Source organism: Pteropus vampyrus, unplaced genomic scaffold (genome assembly GCF_000151845.1).
Source record: "Pteropus vampyrus isolate Shadow unplaced genomic scaffold, Pvam_2.0 Scaffold300, whole genome shotgun sequence".
In the NCBI taxonomy this organism is placed as follows: Eukaryota; Metazoa; Chordata; class Mammalia; order Chiroptera; family Pteropodidae; genus Pteropus; species Pteropus vampyrus.
In genome coordinates this window covers 1,451,030-1,469,634 of record NW_011889081.1, presented here as the reverse complement: position 1 = coordinate 1,469,634, position 18,605 = coordinate 1,451,030, and the positions used below count along the sequence as shown (strand labels likewise).

Sequence of the window (18,605 nt, the reverse complement as noted above, 5' to 3'; positions counted from 1 at the left end):
CTTAAGCAGGAAATGCATGTAAGCCGCTGGGGTTTGCCTTGGGCACAAGGATGTCTATGCCCAAGGGAGTCCAAGCAGAGCATGCAAGTCAAAATCACTCCCCTTTCCTACTCTGTTTACTTTTCCCAGAATCGCCAGAATAATCCAAACAATTCCTCTTTTCTGATAGTATTCCTTACCCACCCAACCTAGAGGGCAATGCTTTTGTTTGCTCAGATCAAGGTCAGAGGAAGAGGAAGAAAGCAGCTCTTTCAGAAGACTGCTGGAAGCTGGGATGCCTCACCCCAACCAGGCACAGGGCGGGGACAGGGTCAGCAGAGACTTCCAAACACCGTGCTTCATTAGGAGAGCAGGGACACGCTTTATTGGGCCGTATTATTCCTGAAAAGCTCCCACCAGCCAAACCAGTCCAAGCCAGCGCCTTGTTCCACCCAGCTCTGAGACGTTAGTGCTGGGCTTCCAATCACTATCAGGGGAGGATTATTTCAAAAATAAGTGTATGATCTTATGAGTACCATGTGGAGTCCCCCCCACCCCCCTGCTCACTGAGGGTCCAACATAAATTGGTATAGTTGTTTTCTCTGAACATTTCTCATCTGTTGCTCTTTTGAAAGACTGAACAATCTATAAGACCATAAACCCATAATCTGTAATAGAAGACACTAAGGAACCACTGTTTAAAAATGTCAATAAAGAGAAGGCTACGACTATGTAATCCCTGGTGTCTTGAACTTCCCTTCAGTTAACTGGTGGAATTCATAACAGTAAATCCATCATGAAAAGCAGTTTCTAATCAACTCTGTTCCTTAAATATTCTCAAGTATCACCACTAATTTAACAACCTAAATAAAAGGAGCTTTGGCATTATTTGGTACATAGTAGGTACTCAGTAAATACTGGCTAAATGTTACTTATCTGTTGGGAAGAATTTGACTAACTTTATATATTGAAAAGCTCTTTGAGTGGCTCTTCAAATATATTTAGGTAACTCAGAAGTAAAACTAAAATGTAATTATGGGAAACACCTATATAAATAAGCAGCGTTTAATCAAGTGCCCGATGAAGAGTCCGTAAGTGCTTGGAAACCGGATTTGCAGATAATTATCACTAAAAATCATTTTCCCCCTAGTTATTGCAGATCAGGGGTATTTTACTTAGATCTAGGAACTCCTGAAATCATATGGAACATTAAGAGGTTTTATTTTTATGTGCATTTTTTTCTGGAGAAAGGAGCCACAACTTTTATCAAATTATCAAAGGCTTTGTGAGCCAGAAAAAGGTTAAGAATCGCTGCTGTTGATGACAGATTTCAGAAGGCACTCAGATTGCTCAATACATGATTGCTTAATTCACTTGTTCCAATTTTCAGGCTCAGCAAGAATATGAGAATTCCCCAAGCTTAAATTATTCTAATATATAATAACAACTCTTCGGAGACATGTTATTCAAAAAAAAAAAGAAAAAGAAAAAGAAAGAAAAAAAAAAGAAAAAGAATTTTTACAAAGGAACCATATAAAGATAGACACTTGGAGAGACTTAAAATTTACACGTATGTGGTGTGCAAGTGTGTACTTTTTCTTAATCACTTCCTCTCACTTATCTCTTTTCCCAGTTAGCTTCCGTTTCCTGGAACTTGGGATATGTTCCAGGTGGCCACAACGATAGATTCCCACAGCAGAACAAAGCAACCACGTGTGAAAGAGATTTCAGACTAAGGAGAAACCACAAATGAGAAGTTCTGAGGCTTACTGCAAAAATTAGAGGCTGCCTTTCTGGACTGTTTGAGAAATATCCTCTAAGTTCCTGGCTGCTCTTTCTAGTAGTGAGACCCATGTTCTCATAAGACCTTCCATGCAGCAAATACCACCATTTCCTAATCTCTGGAAAGGTTCCAGGGATGCCTGTAGTCTCAGGAGGAAAAAAATGCCCAGATCAAGAAAGGTCCTCATTGGCACCAGCTTCCAGCAGAGAATCACCTAGAAGCTTGATCCCTCTGAGTTCATGAGCAAAGACGGACGGGCTCACATCTCCATCTCCCTTCGCTGAGTCTACGAGAGGATCTTGTGTGTTGACTGCTCATAAATACTGGAGCCACCAGGAAACACCTTTTATGGAAAAAGCCTCTAGACTCCAGCATATCTGCAGAGTTAGAGGTGTTGTGAACCCCTAAGATATGTATAAATGGCATGTGTGTGTTTCTGGGAAGAGGCTCTGTGACTTCCTCATGATACAGGCACTCCTGGAAACTCTGCGAGGGAGAGGCTATGTGGGCACATCTTTTCAGAAATCATACTTCATTTTCTCAGTCTATTCTTAAGATATTGCAGGAAAAACTTTAGAAAGCCTAATAGGGAATGTCGCCACAAGCGAAACTAGTCCTGCAACCTTATTTTTTTTTACGTTTCACGTAAAAATACTTCTCAAAGTTAACTGTAGCAAATACGTCCATAAACCCCACCCCAAACACATATACAAATGGCATTTTTTTTCAGTTGTCAAAGACATGATGTGACAGAAACACAAATCTTCCTATTTCAGCCACAAATTGCAAGAAATGAGGGGTGCCCCAATCTCTGAAGGGGTACTGATCTTCTCAATGAGGGAATACGAGGCGCCAAATAATTAGATTTTAGAATATTTTAATGTCCATTTCTTCAGTAGATGCATTTTGAAATTATTAGAATCAACAATTTAAAAAGAGTAGAGCAAAGGAAAGATAGAAAACGCAAACAGTTGGTTCTTGCTAATTTAATTTCAGATTCTAGGCATGATGTGATTTTTTCCGTAACAACCAACCAAAAAATGCTTTCCTCAGAATTCTAAAAATGCAAACGCAGACAGATCTTTGGAAACTACAAATTATTACAGCCCATGTAATGGGAAGCACGCGGCCCTTTGGCTCTCAATGTCATGTGCAAATGTGCAGGTGTCGTCTCCACGAGTGAAGTCAGTGTTAATGGAGTCGTGTGCAGGTGTTGCATAATCTGTGCGACTCTTCAAGCTACTTAAGGGTTTCATAACTGATGCTCTACATTTGTTTGCATTGGATAAAATTATGTGCTTGTTTGTACATATATATAATTTGATCTGACCTGGGGCCAAGAAAATAGCAATTGCAACTCAAAGCAACTATTTACACACATTCAATTCTGAAGTATTGCTTCCTGCCCTAAGTTCAGAAGAGGTATTGCCACTCTGAAGAATGCATCCGTCGCATCAGCAGCGCTTGAACCCGCTGCTTAGAAACCCATCTGTCTTCGGCAACTATCTGTTCAACACCAATCGGATGAGACGCACAGCATTTCCGTTGCAGAGATTCTGCGGTTCTGCGTTGAGGTATACTTCAGAGCGGGGAACTGGGAAGGACCAGAGAGCACATCTGGACTGGTTATTTAGGAAGGCTCAGGACATTTTGTAAAGACAACTTTGAACTCTAGGTGAGCCGTCTGTCAAAGGCTCCAGTTTGCACAATGCTGAACCAGACCACCAGATGGTATGATTCTCTCCCTGCGGTTTGCAGCTTCTTGGGTTCCCAGGGTCAGGAATCCTAAACACCTTTTTAGGCAGGGAAGGAAAAAAAAAAAGAGTTTGACAGGGAGGAAGTGTGTGCAGAGATGAGCTTTGTAGAACACGTTCTGAGCAGAAGAGCAGAGAGAGACATCGGTAACTCATAGGCAACTGCCCAGCCCCTCAGGTCCCACCGAAGCTAGAGCCTGGGGCAAGAAGGCAAAGGGACAGGGCCACACTCAAAACACACGCCTTAATACTGATGGAAGAAACCCCGAATGCACCCACAATCCCTACGGACAAGGAGAGCATCAGGTAGTGTTTTTAAGAAAAAATAAAAATTCTGCAGTATAAGAATACATTCTTTAGAAGCAAGAGGTATTGTCACAACTATCCATTTTCCGGCATTGGAAGAACAACGAAGTGACAGTAAAACCTGAAGAAAAATCTTAGTTACTGAGAATGCTCTCAATTCCCCAGGCTGTCGAGATCCTGGCTATGGCTGCACAGCTGGGTGGTCATCCCATGCATGTCCCCTGGGGAGATGGCTGATCAGAATCAATGTTTTGTGATGCCAGAAGTGGCAGATTCTGTATTTAAGGAGGAGTGATAGCGGGACTTAACGCAGATGTGAAAGTTACACACAGGTTTACCAGTCAAAAGCGAATGCACAGGGCACATCGGTGAAGACCTTAATCAGAGAAGGAGCTAGTCCTTGAATTATCCCATGAGCTGTATGTCAGTGTCATCTTAAAAATTACTATTTAGACAGGGCAACTCTAGCCTGAGTCCAGTTCTACATAAACTTCAGACTCCACGTGGCAAAACGTAATTATAAGCAGGATTGGCAACAAGTAGCACAGAAGTGAGTTTCCTAGGGTTTCCATACTACCCCTGGTTCAACATCTCATTTGCATCCAGACGATTCTGTCCCAACATACAGTGCAAGAACTCCATCTAAAGAGGGCTGGCATTCACTCACCAGGCCCGATTCTGTCACAGACAGGCCCTGTGCATGCTGAGAATGGGAGTGATGGAGACACTTCTTGAATGTGTGGCGGCCAGGACCGAGCCGGCACTACCTGCCACCCTTTAGCTCTGCCTGGACTTTCTGCTTCACACCCAGCCGGGTGGGTTCTAATCCGATTCCCGCAGTGGCACGCAGGGCAGAAGAAGCGGTGTTCATTTAAAAAATGGTGGTGGAGAGCTTCTCGGACCCTGAGAGCTGGCAGTGCTCCGTAGGGTCCTGCTTGGCCTCTTGTGGGGGAAGTGACCCAAAGTGGCTAAAGCACTAACAAATATGTTCTCATCTTCTGCTGTGTGCCCTCTGCGGCACCCCCGAGCCTATTTCCCTTCACCAGACTGACCTGGCGCCCCTTCCCTGAAACACACACGTTTTCTGATAAATAAATAAATAAATAAATGCAACCCTCGGCCATTTATTTTCATTTCCCCCTCAGATGAGTCAGCCTCCAAGACATACACCTTCACTCTCAGCTGGAAGACCTCTCACCATGGGGGCAGAATGAAAAGAGCTTTTAAATACCTGAGGCCTGGGTTCACAAACTTGGCTATCGGTTAGCATCTGGAATTCTGGCCTGTGTGTGGAGGTGTGGGGAGCGGGGCACCCACAGCCCACAAGGGCCCAGGTGCTCCGGAAGCCGCAGGGAGGGAGGGGTGCTGGGCCATCCTGGTTGCCGGCTGACTGCTGTTCTCAGCCCACACCCCCTCCCCCGACACCTCCTCTCAGGGAGTTACTGGCACTTAATCTCAGATTCATAAATGCAAGTGTGTGTGCGTGTATATGTTTACATAGAAAGCTCAGGTCACTGGAAAACACTATTATGTATATAGAAAAAAACAAACCTCAAAAACATTGTATTAGCAAAAAAAAAAAAAGAAAAGTGTCTTGTGAGAAAAAGCAATAAAAATGATATCTTAACCACAGCTTTTGTTTTAAAGTCCAACACCACCAATGCCACAATCTCCACCTGCGGCCTCTGTCCCTAGACTCCGAAGCCATGCCAGCCCTGAAGGCACTTGTTCTCCATGCTGCTGAACGGTTATACCAAGGGGAGAAGGTTCCAGGGGGAGAAAAAGGAAAGAAATGGATGGAAGTGAACCCTGAATAACTGTGATCCACACAGAAGTTAGGGCTGCGATGACCACATGACACCACGTCCAGGGACGGAAACTGTGGTGCTTGGAACGCACAACAGCCAAGACAAATATTATTGTATTTCGACGAACAGAGCACCGCAGCGAGCAGCGTTCAGACGCTGCGTCACACACTCTTTGAGACATTGAGCTTGGTGAGTTCATTGGCTTCTTCCATCCCCATTTCTTCACAGTCGCTTTTCTCTATGGCTTTGCCAAATCGACACCTTTCTTCGGCTTTGACAGGCTCTTTCCAGGGTCTCTTTGAAGACAGGTGACAGTCCTTGGCCTGCGTGTTATTCTCAGAACCCAGAGACGTCTTGTCCGAGTTCTGTACGGAAGGCACCAGGTTGGCAATCTCGTCCGTGGGAGACCGTCCGATGCTGCCATCCACCTGGACTCGGATGTCTGGGGAGATGGACAGCTGGTGCTGCGGCACGACCCCATTGTCCGTGCACTTTGGGTAAAGGTAGGTCTTCATCTGACCTTTGCCTTTGACGTTCACCGTGCCCCTGTAGTCAAAGTCGTAGCCCATCTTGCTGAGGACGCGGTAGCTCTCTTCACTCACCTGGATGCGGCACTCCACCCCCGTGGTGTCCATCCTGCTGGCGATGTTGACGGTGTCTCCCCAGATGTCATATAGTAGCTTGGTGGTTCCGATGACCCCTGCTGTCAGGGGCCCATGGTTGAAGCCGACTCTGAGCTTGAAGTTGAACCACAACATGTTGTTGTTGAAATCGTCCACCACGCGCATCATCTCCTTGGCAAACTCAAACAAGATCTGCAGGTGCTCCTGCGGGTGGCTGCCGTCCTGGCACTGTGTGGCGTTCAGCCCTGATGCGGCCATGTACGTGGCCCCGATGGTCTTGATCTTCTCAATGCTGCTGTAGTCTGGCTTGCTCAGGAGCTCATCGAAGTCCCCGATCAGCTCGTTGAGGACCCGGTAGCACTCCTTGCCCCCCTCGTAGTTTTCCTCGTAGAACTCACTGAAGTTGACAATGCTGGCAAAGATGACTCCCCCGCTGTCATGGTTCTTGGAGTAGGTCTGAGAAACCTTCAGCTGTTCAGCCACATGGTAGGGGATGATGTTCCTCAGCAGCCAGTCGGCTTGGTCCCTCATGCTCTGGATTTTGGTGCGGTGAAGGTCCGCCTCCACGTCCCCGTGGTAGTGAAGGCGGTAGCTGACTTCGAATTCTCGATTCAGGAACCAGACCAACAAGAGTAGGAGAAAGAAGACAAGAATAACCTCCTGGCCAATCAGGCTGGCTGGTCTCCTGGTGTCATGTGGCAATGAACTATTGCAGGGATTCCTCTCGGAACTGGAGAGGAAAGAGAAGAGAAAGGACGTGCCTTGTTAAGTGCATCTTTCAAAGAAAAGATTACTCTCAGTACTTCTAGGTTCTGAAACAGCTTAGCAAACCAGCAGCCTGTGCAAAGTTTTGTCGAGCTCAAACCTAGGACGACCTGTAGCCGCAAAGCAACCCGTTTCTGTTTGGCTGGCTGGCTGAAGATGTGGAGAGAGAAAGACTAATTTGAAATTGATTTCTTTAATAAGTGCTTTGTAATTGCTTTGTTTTTCAGAATTCTAGCTCATTGATTTTTTTAAAAAAATCTTTTATTTTTTTCCAACTTTTTATTTTGAAAAGTCTCGACCTTATAGTAAAGTTAAGAGACTAGCAAAACAAACACTGATACATCCTCCTGGATTCAATAATTGTTAACATTTTACCACTTTGCTTTTTCTGCCTGTACACACACACACACACACACACTCACTCACACACATGCATGCACACACACGTGCATACACTTTTTGCTGAGCATTCTGAAAGTAAGCTTCAGATATCATGCCACTTTAATCCTGAATATTTCAGTATGTCTCCTACGAACAAGGACATCTCTCTATGTAATCACACTACTGTCATTCCTAAGAAATTTAACATTCTCTGATATACTCACTTTTTAGATTTCTAATCCAACTTTAGTTTTGAAAGACTTGAAATTTTATGAAGAATTTTTCTAAGTTCTCTCCTTTCTACATGTATAAATGTTTGGCAAAATACCATCCCCTGCAACCCCACTTTGGGTTAGGTTTGCCAAAGTCATTTAAGACAATTTTAACCTTTTTAAAAAGAATATAAAAGGTATCCTCTTAAGAGTAACACATTATAAGAATCTCAAACAGTATAAACAATGGAAACTTTGTATCTTTCCTCCAAGGTACCCAACATTGTCCTTTTGACTGTGCACTATTCTAATATGTGTATGTACAGTAAGTAACAACCAGCCCGCACCCTGGGCTTTAGGCTGTGTCCTTTTATTACTGGGAACAAGGCTGCAGTGATAATCCTGTACAGTATCATTGTGCATAGGAATGAGTCTGTCTATGGGATAAGCTCCTGGAAGTGGAATTGCTGAGTTATTTAAAATAAAATAAAAAAAATAAATAAAACCACACATTTGCAATTCCACTAGAAATTTCCAAAATGCCCTTCTAAGGGCTGAACCCATCTCTATCTCCTCTGATAAACAAGCCCACTGTCAGGGGCTGTTCTCTGCTGCCACGACACTGAAGAATGACAGCTGTGACTGGGAGACTGAAGGTTAGCGTGAGGAGCGCATCCTCTCTCAAGTTTACTTTTAAAAAATATAGTTTTCCATTTAAAAATACTACAGGCGCATCACACAAAATTTAGAGAAAAAAAAGTAGAAAGGAAAAAAAATATTCATCTGTCATCTTACTACCCAGAGGCAATCACTATTAACGTTTGTTAAAGTTCCTTCTAGTCTTTCTTCTATTTGTTTAAACACTGTGATTGTTCTGTTTGTATAAATTTTGTACTTTGATGTATTTCTGAAGTACACAGAGTAGGCTACTAGGTTTTATGTAACGATGGGCTGGGTCACCATATAAATATAACTATATATAAAATGGGTAGAAAGCAAAGTGTTTAATGAATTTTATTATGGCCCGTAACTTAAAGATATTTAAGAATAATAAAATTGACCCTCTATAAAGCAAGAGCCCTGGCCTTGGAATGACGACACCTGGGCTTGCTCCTGGCTAAACCACTGCAGAGTCGTAGAGCCTTGGACAAGTCACATACTCTTTCTGGATCTCGATTTCCTCACATGAAAACTGAAGACAGGCTAGCCTATCACTGATTCCCTATTGGCCTAAGGCTCTGTGCAGAAAGAGTAAACACAGCAGGCCAGGAGGCTGCCATCAGTAGAAAGTCCTGCTAGCAAAGGTGCCCTAGGCTGGCGTCAGACACCTTGGATAAGGGGAAGTGTCCACCACTCCTTGATAAGAGGCGGCTCACAGTTCCTGGACTGTTTGCACAAACAACAGAGTTTATGCTGAGTACCTGCCTTCCTTCTGAAAGCTTGCAATTTTGGTACATGCTAGGCAAAGAGTGCCTATGTGACAAGCCTCCAATAAAAACCCTGGGCACTAAGTCTCTAAAGGGCTTCCCTGGAGGACAACATTTTATACACATTGTCACAGCTCATTGCTGGAGGAATTAAGCATGTCCTGTATGACTCTTCTAGGAGAGGACTCTTCAAAACTGTCACCTGGTTTCCTCCAGACTTCGTCTCATATGTCTTTTTTCTTTGCTGATCTTGCTTTGTGTCTTTTTGCTGTAATAAACCATAGCCATGAGTATGACTATGTGCCGAGTCCTGAGTCATCCTAGCGAATTATAGGACCTGAGGTAGTTTTGGGGATCCCTGAAACAGGTTCTATGACTCAGTGCCTGTGAACCAAGAACCGAAAAAGGCCTCTATGGTAAAATGCACCACACCTCACTTACTTATTCTACCAACTGTCATTTAAACAAATGGTAATACATATTATGAATCTCAAGTACTAAACAAAATAACTATTTTAGATGACAAAAACAGATTTCTGTCTAGCCTCTCAGCCTCTGGCTGCTTTAGAGTAGGAAGAGATTCTGCAATGGGAGGGAGTAAACCTGTCTCTGTGTGAGCCCCTCTTGCTGGGTTAGGACCTTATTACTTTCTGTTTCTCCAAAGTGGTGACACTGAGGAACAGCCTTCTTCACAACTAGACGTCACCAAGGCTTAAAGTTATCTTAACAGCATAACCAGGCATTGTAAATCCCTGTGGGAGAGTGGGTGATGTGTCTGGGTTACCTCCATCCTTCTACACCTGTCACTTTTCTTGCTGTGCTGTGGCCAAAGCCAGCGGTGAGGCCTGATTCTGGAGACAGGCACAGGCCAGTCCCCTCTGGAAGGAGGAGAGCAGCAAAATGCAGGCCAGTGTGAGGGACAAGGGGAGGAGACTGCACTGTTTGCTTTTACTTCTGCTTAAAAGAGAGAGTCCTAACACACGGATTTATAGTCAGTATCCAAGGGGCCGCCTGGCAACAGAGGAGACCTGTAACATGCAGGGTGAGAGCTACCTTCGATCTATTAACTCTTATTTCTTATTCTACTTTAGAAGGAGCAAAGGTGATGGCCCGATTCCTAAATTCAAATAGCAAAGGCCAGTTCCAAAAGGAGGAATTTTATGTGACTCAATGTAAGAGTCAATTTATGACTTCATAGTTGGACAGCAAATCATAAATGAAAATCAGAGTAAAATATAGTAAAATTCATTACCATGGAGAAGGATTAAAACATACAGAAAAACAGAAAACAAAGATCACTCATGGTCCTAACTAGCTAAACACTGGATCTGTTAACATTTTGGTGTATTTCAGTGCCATTTAAAATCTATGCTTAGGATATGGGAGTGGGGGGTCACCAGGATGGGGCACAACGGGGGGGCCTCTGGGGTCCTTACGACGTTCTTTTTCTTGGTCTGAGTGTGATCACTTGTAAAAATTCACTGAGCTGTATTCTTATGATCTAAGTACTTTTCTTTGCATATGTTATATGTTAATAAAACAGTAACTTTAAAAAAGTTACTTTGGTTTTATATTCTATGCCTATAATCATACATAGAAGCACATTCACATTCTGCCTTTGTTCCATAGTCACTTTAATTCTCCTTTCAATGTCTAAACGTCCAGATATTTAATTTTTTAATTGCATAAAGAGAAAAATGTCATCATTCATCATTCATTACTAAATCACAACATCTTACATTTTTTCATATATAATGAATTATCTACCTGTAGCTACAGAGCATATGTAATTTCACACAACAAATGAAAACTATTATTTCCCATATTGTTGAATTTAAACAGCTTTTTAAGTATATGTATCATAATTAATTTTTTACTGAAAACTGAAGTTGCTGAGGAATTTTCAACATTATCTATCATTATCATCGATATTTGGGGGCATGCAGACTTTACCATATGCTGAATTATCTCCTCAGCAGATAAGCAAAAATAGAATTATTATTTTAAAAACTATAAACATTTTTATAGATTGTTGAATGACTTTCCAAAACAGCTGTATCATTCTGAGGAGTAATGAGGCATGGCAGAAAGAGCATGACCTGGTAGTGAGAGGCCAAGGCTTAAACACTGCCTGTGACCACAGGCAGGTTTCTTAACTGCTCTGAGCTTCAGCTTCCACTTCTGGAGGATGAAGCAAACTCCCCACCTAATGTGTCAGGTAACTGTGAGGATTAGATAGACTTATATTTTATAAGTGTCTGGTAGCTAAAGAAAATTAAACACTACCACTAATTTATAAATGTGCCACACCATCGCCTGCACTGGGTATTCACACTGTTACTTTGTGAAGGTCCAATTTAAAAGACCAAAAGGAATTCTGTAGTTATTTTAATGTTCAATGACTTCAGTAGTAACTCTATCTACTACCTACATTTCCTCTTGTGAATCTTCTGTTCTTTTGTCCTTTAAATATGCAGGACTTAACTAGTTCTTTTTTTTTAAAAAAAAAACAGTCCCACAAATATTTCTCTTAGTCTGCTTTGATTCTCATCCCGCCAATCAATCTGTCATAAGTCTTTTATTGTGCGTGTGTGTGTTTCTATAATTATTTATAAGGCTGGAAAGTTATCTCTGTCTTAAAGGATTGAAAACTACTTAATTTTATTTTTTTCTAGATTTTTATACAGTTTTATATAATTTAATTCTATTTTCGACTCCAGTATATTTAGAATTTAGTTTGATGTTTATAGTAAAGCAAAGGTCTAACATTTATTATTTCAAATTTCTAGTCGGTTATTTCAAAATATTTTAGAGAATAAAATTAGCACTTTTCTTTGATTGGTGAGATTTCCTTTGTAACACGCTCACATCATATAAAATTAAACAAAATCTAATATATCTTAATCATATTGTTTTCCCAATAAAATATTATAACTATAATCTGATATTTCAACAAGTAGATATTTTCCACTTACTCTTTTCATAATGTACATATTGTTTTTATTTAAGATAGATTTTTTTCGGAAGCTTAAGAATGAGCAGTAATAATATAGTTTCTCTCATTTATTCACATACAGGCACAATGTTAAAAGCTTACCTGAAATTCTGTACTGCATCAAAGTGTGACTCTAGTATGGAACTGAAATTATAATGCAGAAAAATATTATTATAAAAAGCAAAGAAGACAGTATATAAAGCAATTTGAAAAGAGATTAAATAAACAATTTTTCTTTTTTTACGTGGAAATCTAGTTAGACAGTTCAGGATAGTTAATTTTTACTATAATTTCATACTGTATGCTGATTAAGAATAACAAAAGGTAAAGACAACGATATAGCTAAAAAGCCATTACATCAGCTATGGAAAGTAGGTGCAACTGCTAAAGAGCAATGTCAAACAGGAAAATTCTCTAAGGCATTCGTTTTGTTGTTAGGACTTATCCAAGGTGTCCTGTAGAAGAAAACTTTGGTCTTGTTCAGACAGCAATGCCTACTGACAAAGGATCAATTTTGAAAGGAACTGCTAGAGGCACTGGCAGATTTCGTCTTACCCAGTAAAGCCAGACTTTGCTACTGGTGGTGCTCAAGGTCGTTATATCCCAATTTTAAGGCACTGAAACTACACATAATTAAAGAACTCTCTCTTGGTGTTAGGGAAGGTACCCTAGGCACACACGACCCTGACCCTCTCCACATTCTTGGTAGTTTCTGTTGGGGTCATGCTATACCTGGAACTCACCCAGTCCTGCAATCAACCACAAACTCCCCCACCCAGGGAGCCTCCTGCCTCAACACTAATCCTCTAGATCCAGCAGCCTCACTCATTGCAAAGTAGGATGTAGCTCATCTGTGAGCAGCTCTCCTGGGCAGCAAAGGCCAGGTGAGGGCTCAGAGTGGCTTTTATAATCACATGAGGTGTTAAATGACTTTACAGAAAAGGACAGAAAAGAGCTACATCACAAGATGTGAATTATAAAACTTCATGTCCTCGTCTCACCCTGTCCAGACGCAATTGTGACATCGCTGTAATTCACATAAGTGTGTCCCCCCAAAGCTGAGCACAGTTCTCAAAGAATTCTCCCCCCTTTATAGGAGATGAGTTTATATTTTTGTTCAGTGTCCCGCGTGCTCCCAACTCTGAACAGACTTAGCAGTGATGATGGGCTGAATGGGCTCAAAGGATCTTGTGTGTATGAAGGGGTACTCTCAAGCAGAAATTCAACCCCAGCCGCACCCCAAGATCTGTTATCTGAATTCTGGGCAAAGAGGTGATGAGGAGGTCCCCATTACAATGGCTCTCTAGACCCAACTGGAAAAGCCCTATGCCAGTGATCGAAAGACACTGTGAATGGCTGATGATGGATCTAAAAGGTTAAAAGGCAGACTGCTGAATTTCAGGCTCTTAGGAAAGAGCTTTATAACATCCATAATTCCAGATGGCCGCACCTTCAGAAAGGAAAAAGTAGGCTTTCTTTTGCTTAAAGTAATTTAACTACTCATTAAAGTTTCCTTTTAATGCCAGTTCAACTTTATACAGACCCTTTTTATCTTAATTTGCATAGAACTTAAATATCTTTCATGTCATTACTATTTTATTAAGTATATTGAGGAAGAACATTTACTCTGTCCATCACTGATCACTGCATTGGTTATATCCAAAGATACACATTATGACGACTTCATCTGATATTGTTGTTACCGTGACAAATCAGATATTTCCTACTTTTGAATTTACTAAAGCAATGGTTCTCAGCAACATTCCCATTCCCAAGGGGCATTCTGGAAACAATGGCGGTCCCTCTGGTTGTCGTAAGAATCTGGGGAGCCAGGAATGTTACCAGTTGTATGAAGCACAGTGAATAACGATCACATGTAACTCTGAAATACCCTGCTAGCCTAAACCCACTATAATTAGAAATAAGTAGTTCTTCAATAAATGCTAATAATAAAACATTCTTATAAGCAGTTACACAAAAAGTTCGATATTTAAGAGAAGTGTATGCATAGCAGTAAGAACTGACCCTGTCCCCAGAGGTCTCCCACATGGTTCCTACTTTGTTTACCCCCCCATGCCCTCTGTCCTTGGCTGTTATCAGTGATATGGTTTTGAAGGCCATCCGAGTATCAGGGACTAAATGTATTCTTTGATATGTGGAGAGATTTCAAGATAAGAGATGTATTTCCAGTGATTCATCATTATTCTAAAGTTTCATGTGATAACATGGGGAACTGCTTTCACACAATATTATAAATAACACCCAGGTCACTTGCAAGACCATCACACCTCTTTTTCCTTTACTCCAGCAATCTGCAATCAGTCTTGGTATATTAACCCTGCTTCAAATAAGAATAGAACCCGCTTCCGCTTTTCACTTCGTATCCACTTATACCTCTATGCCTTCATTTTCTTGATCGTCTTTATAAAACAGCTTCTGGTCTCACATTCCCAATTTCAAAAGTCTTCATTATAAGTAATTTCAAGCAACTGACTATTGCATTATACCTCTGGGGGTAGTCATCCAAGGGTGTCTATGTGCAAAATACACTTTATGTTATTAAAATTATTTTCTTTTTCTTTCTTTTGCATACTATTCTTTGGGCATTTCATTAAGTTGTTGCCATTGTGTGTTGAAAGCCGCCTCGTGTTGTGACAGTGAGTATCTGTCAGAGCGAGGGTGTCAGTGCTGATGCAAAGGTGCGGTGAGTGAAATGTAAGCGATGCTGGGGAAGGTGGCCTGCCGTCGAGGATGCCAGACTCGGACTGCAGTTGTGTACATACCTGTCCGGGCACAGGGAGATGTAGAGCAGAAGGAGGGGCCCAGCCCCGACGACAGTAGCTAAGGAGGACCGCATCCAGGAGCTGAGCTGGCAGAAGTTACAGTAGTGCACAACGGCGATCAGGATGGCTGAGCCCGTGAACACTGTGAACTGCAATGAGGGGCAGAAGCTCAGTAGGAACCCACCCGCCTCCTTGTCCTGTGGCCCACTCGTCATGCACCACCTGAGCACCGTGAGATCAAATGATTCCCTCACTTATCTGTTTGTTTAATATGAAGATATTAACAAAATATCCAGCAATTTCAAGGACAGATCATAAATCATTAGGTTAATTACCCAGAGCTTCAGGATACAAGTTCACACTGGCACTAAAATTCTCCAGATGTGTGAAAATTGCATTTTGGAGGAAAGGGAAGGTAGGCCGCCCTGTCCGAGACCTACCACTCTGCTATCAGTTACTTTCAAAAAGCCTTTCCTTCAGGCACCTGCTGTGCGTCAGTGGAAATGTAATTTGGTGTTAAATCTCAGAGTAAGCCAGCCCTGGTAGTTGACCCAAAATATAATCTTCCACACGAGCATTAATTCACTCTTGATGGGTTTAGCTCACAAGCTCCTTCTCTGATCACCAGCAGCAGATTAAGGCATGAATTGTTATCTGTACCAGTTCTGCACACCAGCACCTTGTCTTATATCCCTTACAACGCTTCTTTAAGGTGTAAAACACATAAAAAAATAACTGATTTAGACCTTGGTGGACACCAAGAGAGGTAGGACAGGACACATGTCCACTGGGGACTCTCCCCAGGGCAGGGCGGCATTTTATCCAGAATTCATGAGTTTGGTCAAGGATGGGCTTGACCGTTTGAACAGGCCGTGTGCTGACATCCCTGCCTGCTCTTCTGTCCCAGGCAAGTCTTTAAGAAAGACAAGCTCATGGGAGTGACAAAGAGACTGCAACTCTTTAAGGGACTATATTAGTGTCCCAAGTCATCAGGCTTGTTTTTGTTTGTTTTATGTGACGAGGGAATCCAGAAGAGCCCAGAAATAAAATTGCCAAGCCTTTACTCACATGTATGTTTGTCTCAAATTCCGAGGTGACATGTGAATAAACCGCAAGAGCGGGGAGAGACACCAGGATGGCCCCAATGAAGTGGCGTGGGAGCCAGCCGGCTATCCACTCCAGCAGGTGCTTGGTACAAGCCATCACATCCTCCAGGAAAAATACCATCCTGTGACAGGGAGGGGGAGAAAGGAGAAACAGGGTGTTTGTGGGTAGGTCAGGCTGCCATACCCCACTCTCTCCCATGCTGCTGCCTCTGGCATGAACGGCAGAGCCCCCATGTCCCTCACTTTTGGTAACTGGCAAGTACCCTGGACTCGCTCAGCTCATCATACCTTAAGGTCACTTGTTGCATTCTGATACGATGTGATTGTAAAAAGCCAAGCATAAGCCCCTATAGGTCTAAATGGAGCAGGTAAGAACTGGGCATGCAGATATTAACAGGCCTTGTGAAAGGTGGCCGCCTTGCTGTCATCTGATTCTGGGGCGGGAAGTCTCAAGTAAGTGGTTCGGTTTGGGAGGCATTTTGGAATTTTGTGGGGGCATTTTTGGTTGCCACAATGATTGAGGGGGGCTACTGGTATCTAGTGGGTAGAAGCCACAGATGGGAGGCATTCTTAAGCTCTGCCCTGCACCCCACACAACTGCCACATGGACACACATGGAGGTGAAAAATTTGCTGACAGTGACCTCAGTCTAGAGCCTAGTTGCATTAATTTATAAACAGAAAGTGGTTTCTGTGTGGTGTTAACATACACTTTCCCAGGAATAAACTGCTGTGTAAACCAAGCAAGGTTACCCTTTGTTTTGTTTGGGACATCATCAAGAGTCATTCAGCATTTCAGAAATCACATCACAGGCTGCAACCCAGCCCGTGGTGCTTGTGCCACCAAACACGCACACCTCTGATGGTCCACATTCGAAGCTGTCACATTGGCAGCAATAGTGCACAAGAAGGCAGATAGCTGACAACTCCATTATGACTTCCCAGGTGGTGGTGCTCTGGCACATTCAAGGTGAAGCCCTACCTATTTTGTTTTAAATGGCTTTCTTGCTGCTGCTCCTTCATATCTGAGTGACGGCATTACACTGCTTATTTTTGAAGTTGTGCATATAAGCGGGCTATATTTCAGGATAGTGATGCGGACATCATGAAATGTTTTCCATAAAGAAGGGAGCTGCGTATGTAGGGCTGAGAACTGTGGTCCTGGAGGAAGAACAGCCTTGGCTAACTGAGGGACGCCAGGGTCAGGCGGGGCCGGCAGCAGGACACCAGCAGTGGGAGATGGAGGAGAGGGCAGTGGGGGTCTGACTCGGGAGAGAGACCCATGCACATGGTACCTCTCCAGCCCTCAGGGAGGGTGGAGTGGGGCCACGCTGGTTGCCCTCGCCTCTAGAGGGGCCAGGAGCTACTGCTGAGCTTCCAAGGCACAAAGCCCCATCGCAGCCTCTTGCACACACACTTGCGCCTTCAAACCTGGACACCTGCAGTATGGCGACTGCTCCGCCTGTGCTCGGCGTTTGAGAGGAAACCCCGAATTGTGGCCATCTCCCACGCGGAGCCAGGCTCCATCTACCCTTTTAGGTCCTAGACTGTTCTGGTCTCCTGGTACTTAAAAGATAATGGAGTCCTTGGAGTATTTCCAAGAATAACCACAAATATTCTCAAAGACAGAACGCATAAGGCCGACAAGGAGACAGAGGGAGCTGAGCCCCAGGCAGAAGGCAGGACTGGAAGGCCTTCCACGAAGGTCCCAAGACTGCAGACTTGCGAGGGTGAGACCCTATTTTCATATCTGCCTAGGATACAGCACAAACAGCTGGAGTGGAGGGATGAGAGGCTAAGCCAAGATGTGAGCCTTCTGGATAAAGTGCCAAGCTCGGGGCTGGACACTGAAGTGGCCACAGAACCAGCCTCCCCGGGGTGCCTACGTATTCCACACTGTAGGTTCTTGTTGGTTTGAGATCCTAAACATAAATATGCCTTCGTGGTCCCGACCTCTCCCAGGCTTTGATTATCCCGGGTAAGTAAACTTTTAAAGTCATGCCAGAAGTCATTCAGGAACACAGTGGTCACCTCATTTGCCTGGCCCAGCACCCCAGCATCTGGGTACAACCAGGCCTGATGTCTGTATGGCCTGCAGCCTTCTGCAGCCTCTAAAACTGAGTTACCCCAGATTCTGTAGAATTGGGTCTGAATGAACAGGGAACAATGGTGTAAACGGGTTTTAAAAAAAAATGTTTGGAGACAATGTTAGCCTCAGAGAGCTTGAGAGCCTTATCTAGTTGTAGGCCCCGTGCTAGACGGAAACCTGGGTCTGGGCACGGAGGGGAAGGGAAGAGAGGAACAGCAAATGGGTACTGTGTTTTCTTTGGGGTGACAGAAATGTTCTAAGACCACATGATGATGTTTGCACAAGTCTAAGTTTATTAAAAATCACCGAATTGTAGATCTAAGTGAGCGAATTTGTTATATGTGAATTATATCACAATAAAACTAAATTTAAAAATGAAAAAAAAACAAACTAGGAGCCTGAGGATGCCTTGATTTGGGTTCCCCAAAAGCAGACCTGCTTTGAGAGTGGGTCCCAGGCAGCTCGGTGAGGGTGGCAGAGCCAGGACACTGAGGGGCAGGCCCACTGAGAGGGTTGTGTTATGGAGGAGTCCCTTGCTGTGAGCAATGCGGTTCCCCCCAGTAGGAGGGGAATTTAGGGAGACGGCAAGTACTAC

General features: G+C 43.3%; 1 protein-coding gene across 1 annotated transcript in view; it reads right to left on the bottom strand.

Annotated features, from left to right (window-relative positions):
- Nucleotides 1–2,732: 2,732 nt before the first annotated feature.
- Nucleotides 2,733–18,605, bottom strand: part of ADCY9 (adenylate cyclase 9) — a 107,873-nt gene continuing 92,000 nt past the window's right edge. Inside the window, exons 7-10 of the mRNA XM_011376495.2 lie at nt 15,885–16,044; nt 14,817–14,965; nt 12,136–12,177; nt 2,733–6,983 (exon numbers count right to left, since the gene is read on the bottom strand). Coding sequence (XP_011374797.1) covers nt 5,792–6,983; nt 12,136–12,177; nt 14,817–14,965; nt 15,885–16,044 — 1,543 coding nt within the window. The 3' untranslated portion in view covers nt 2,733–5,791. The remainder of the gene's footprint in view (nt 6,984–12,135; nt 12,178–14,816; nt 14,966–15,884; nt 16,045–18,605) is intronic.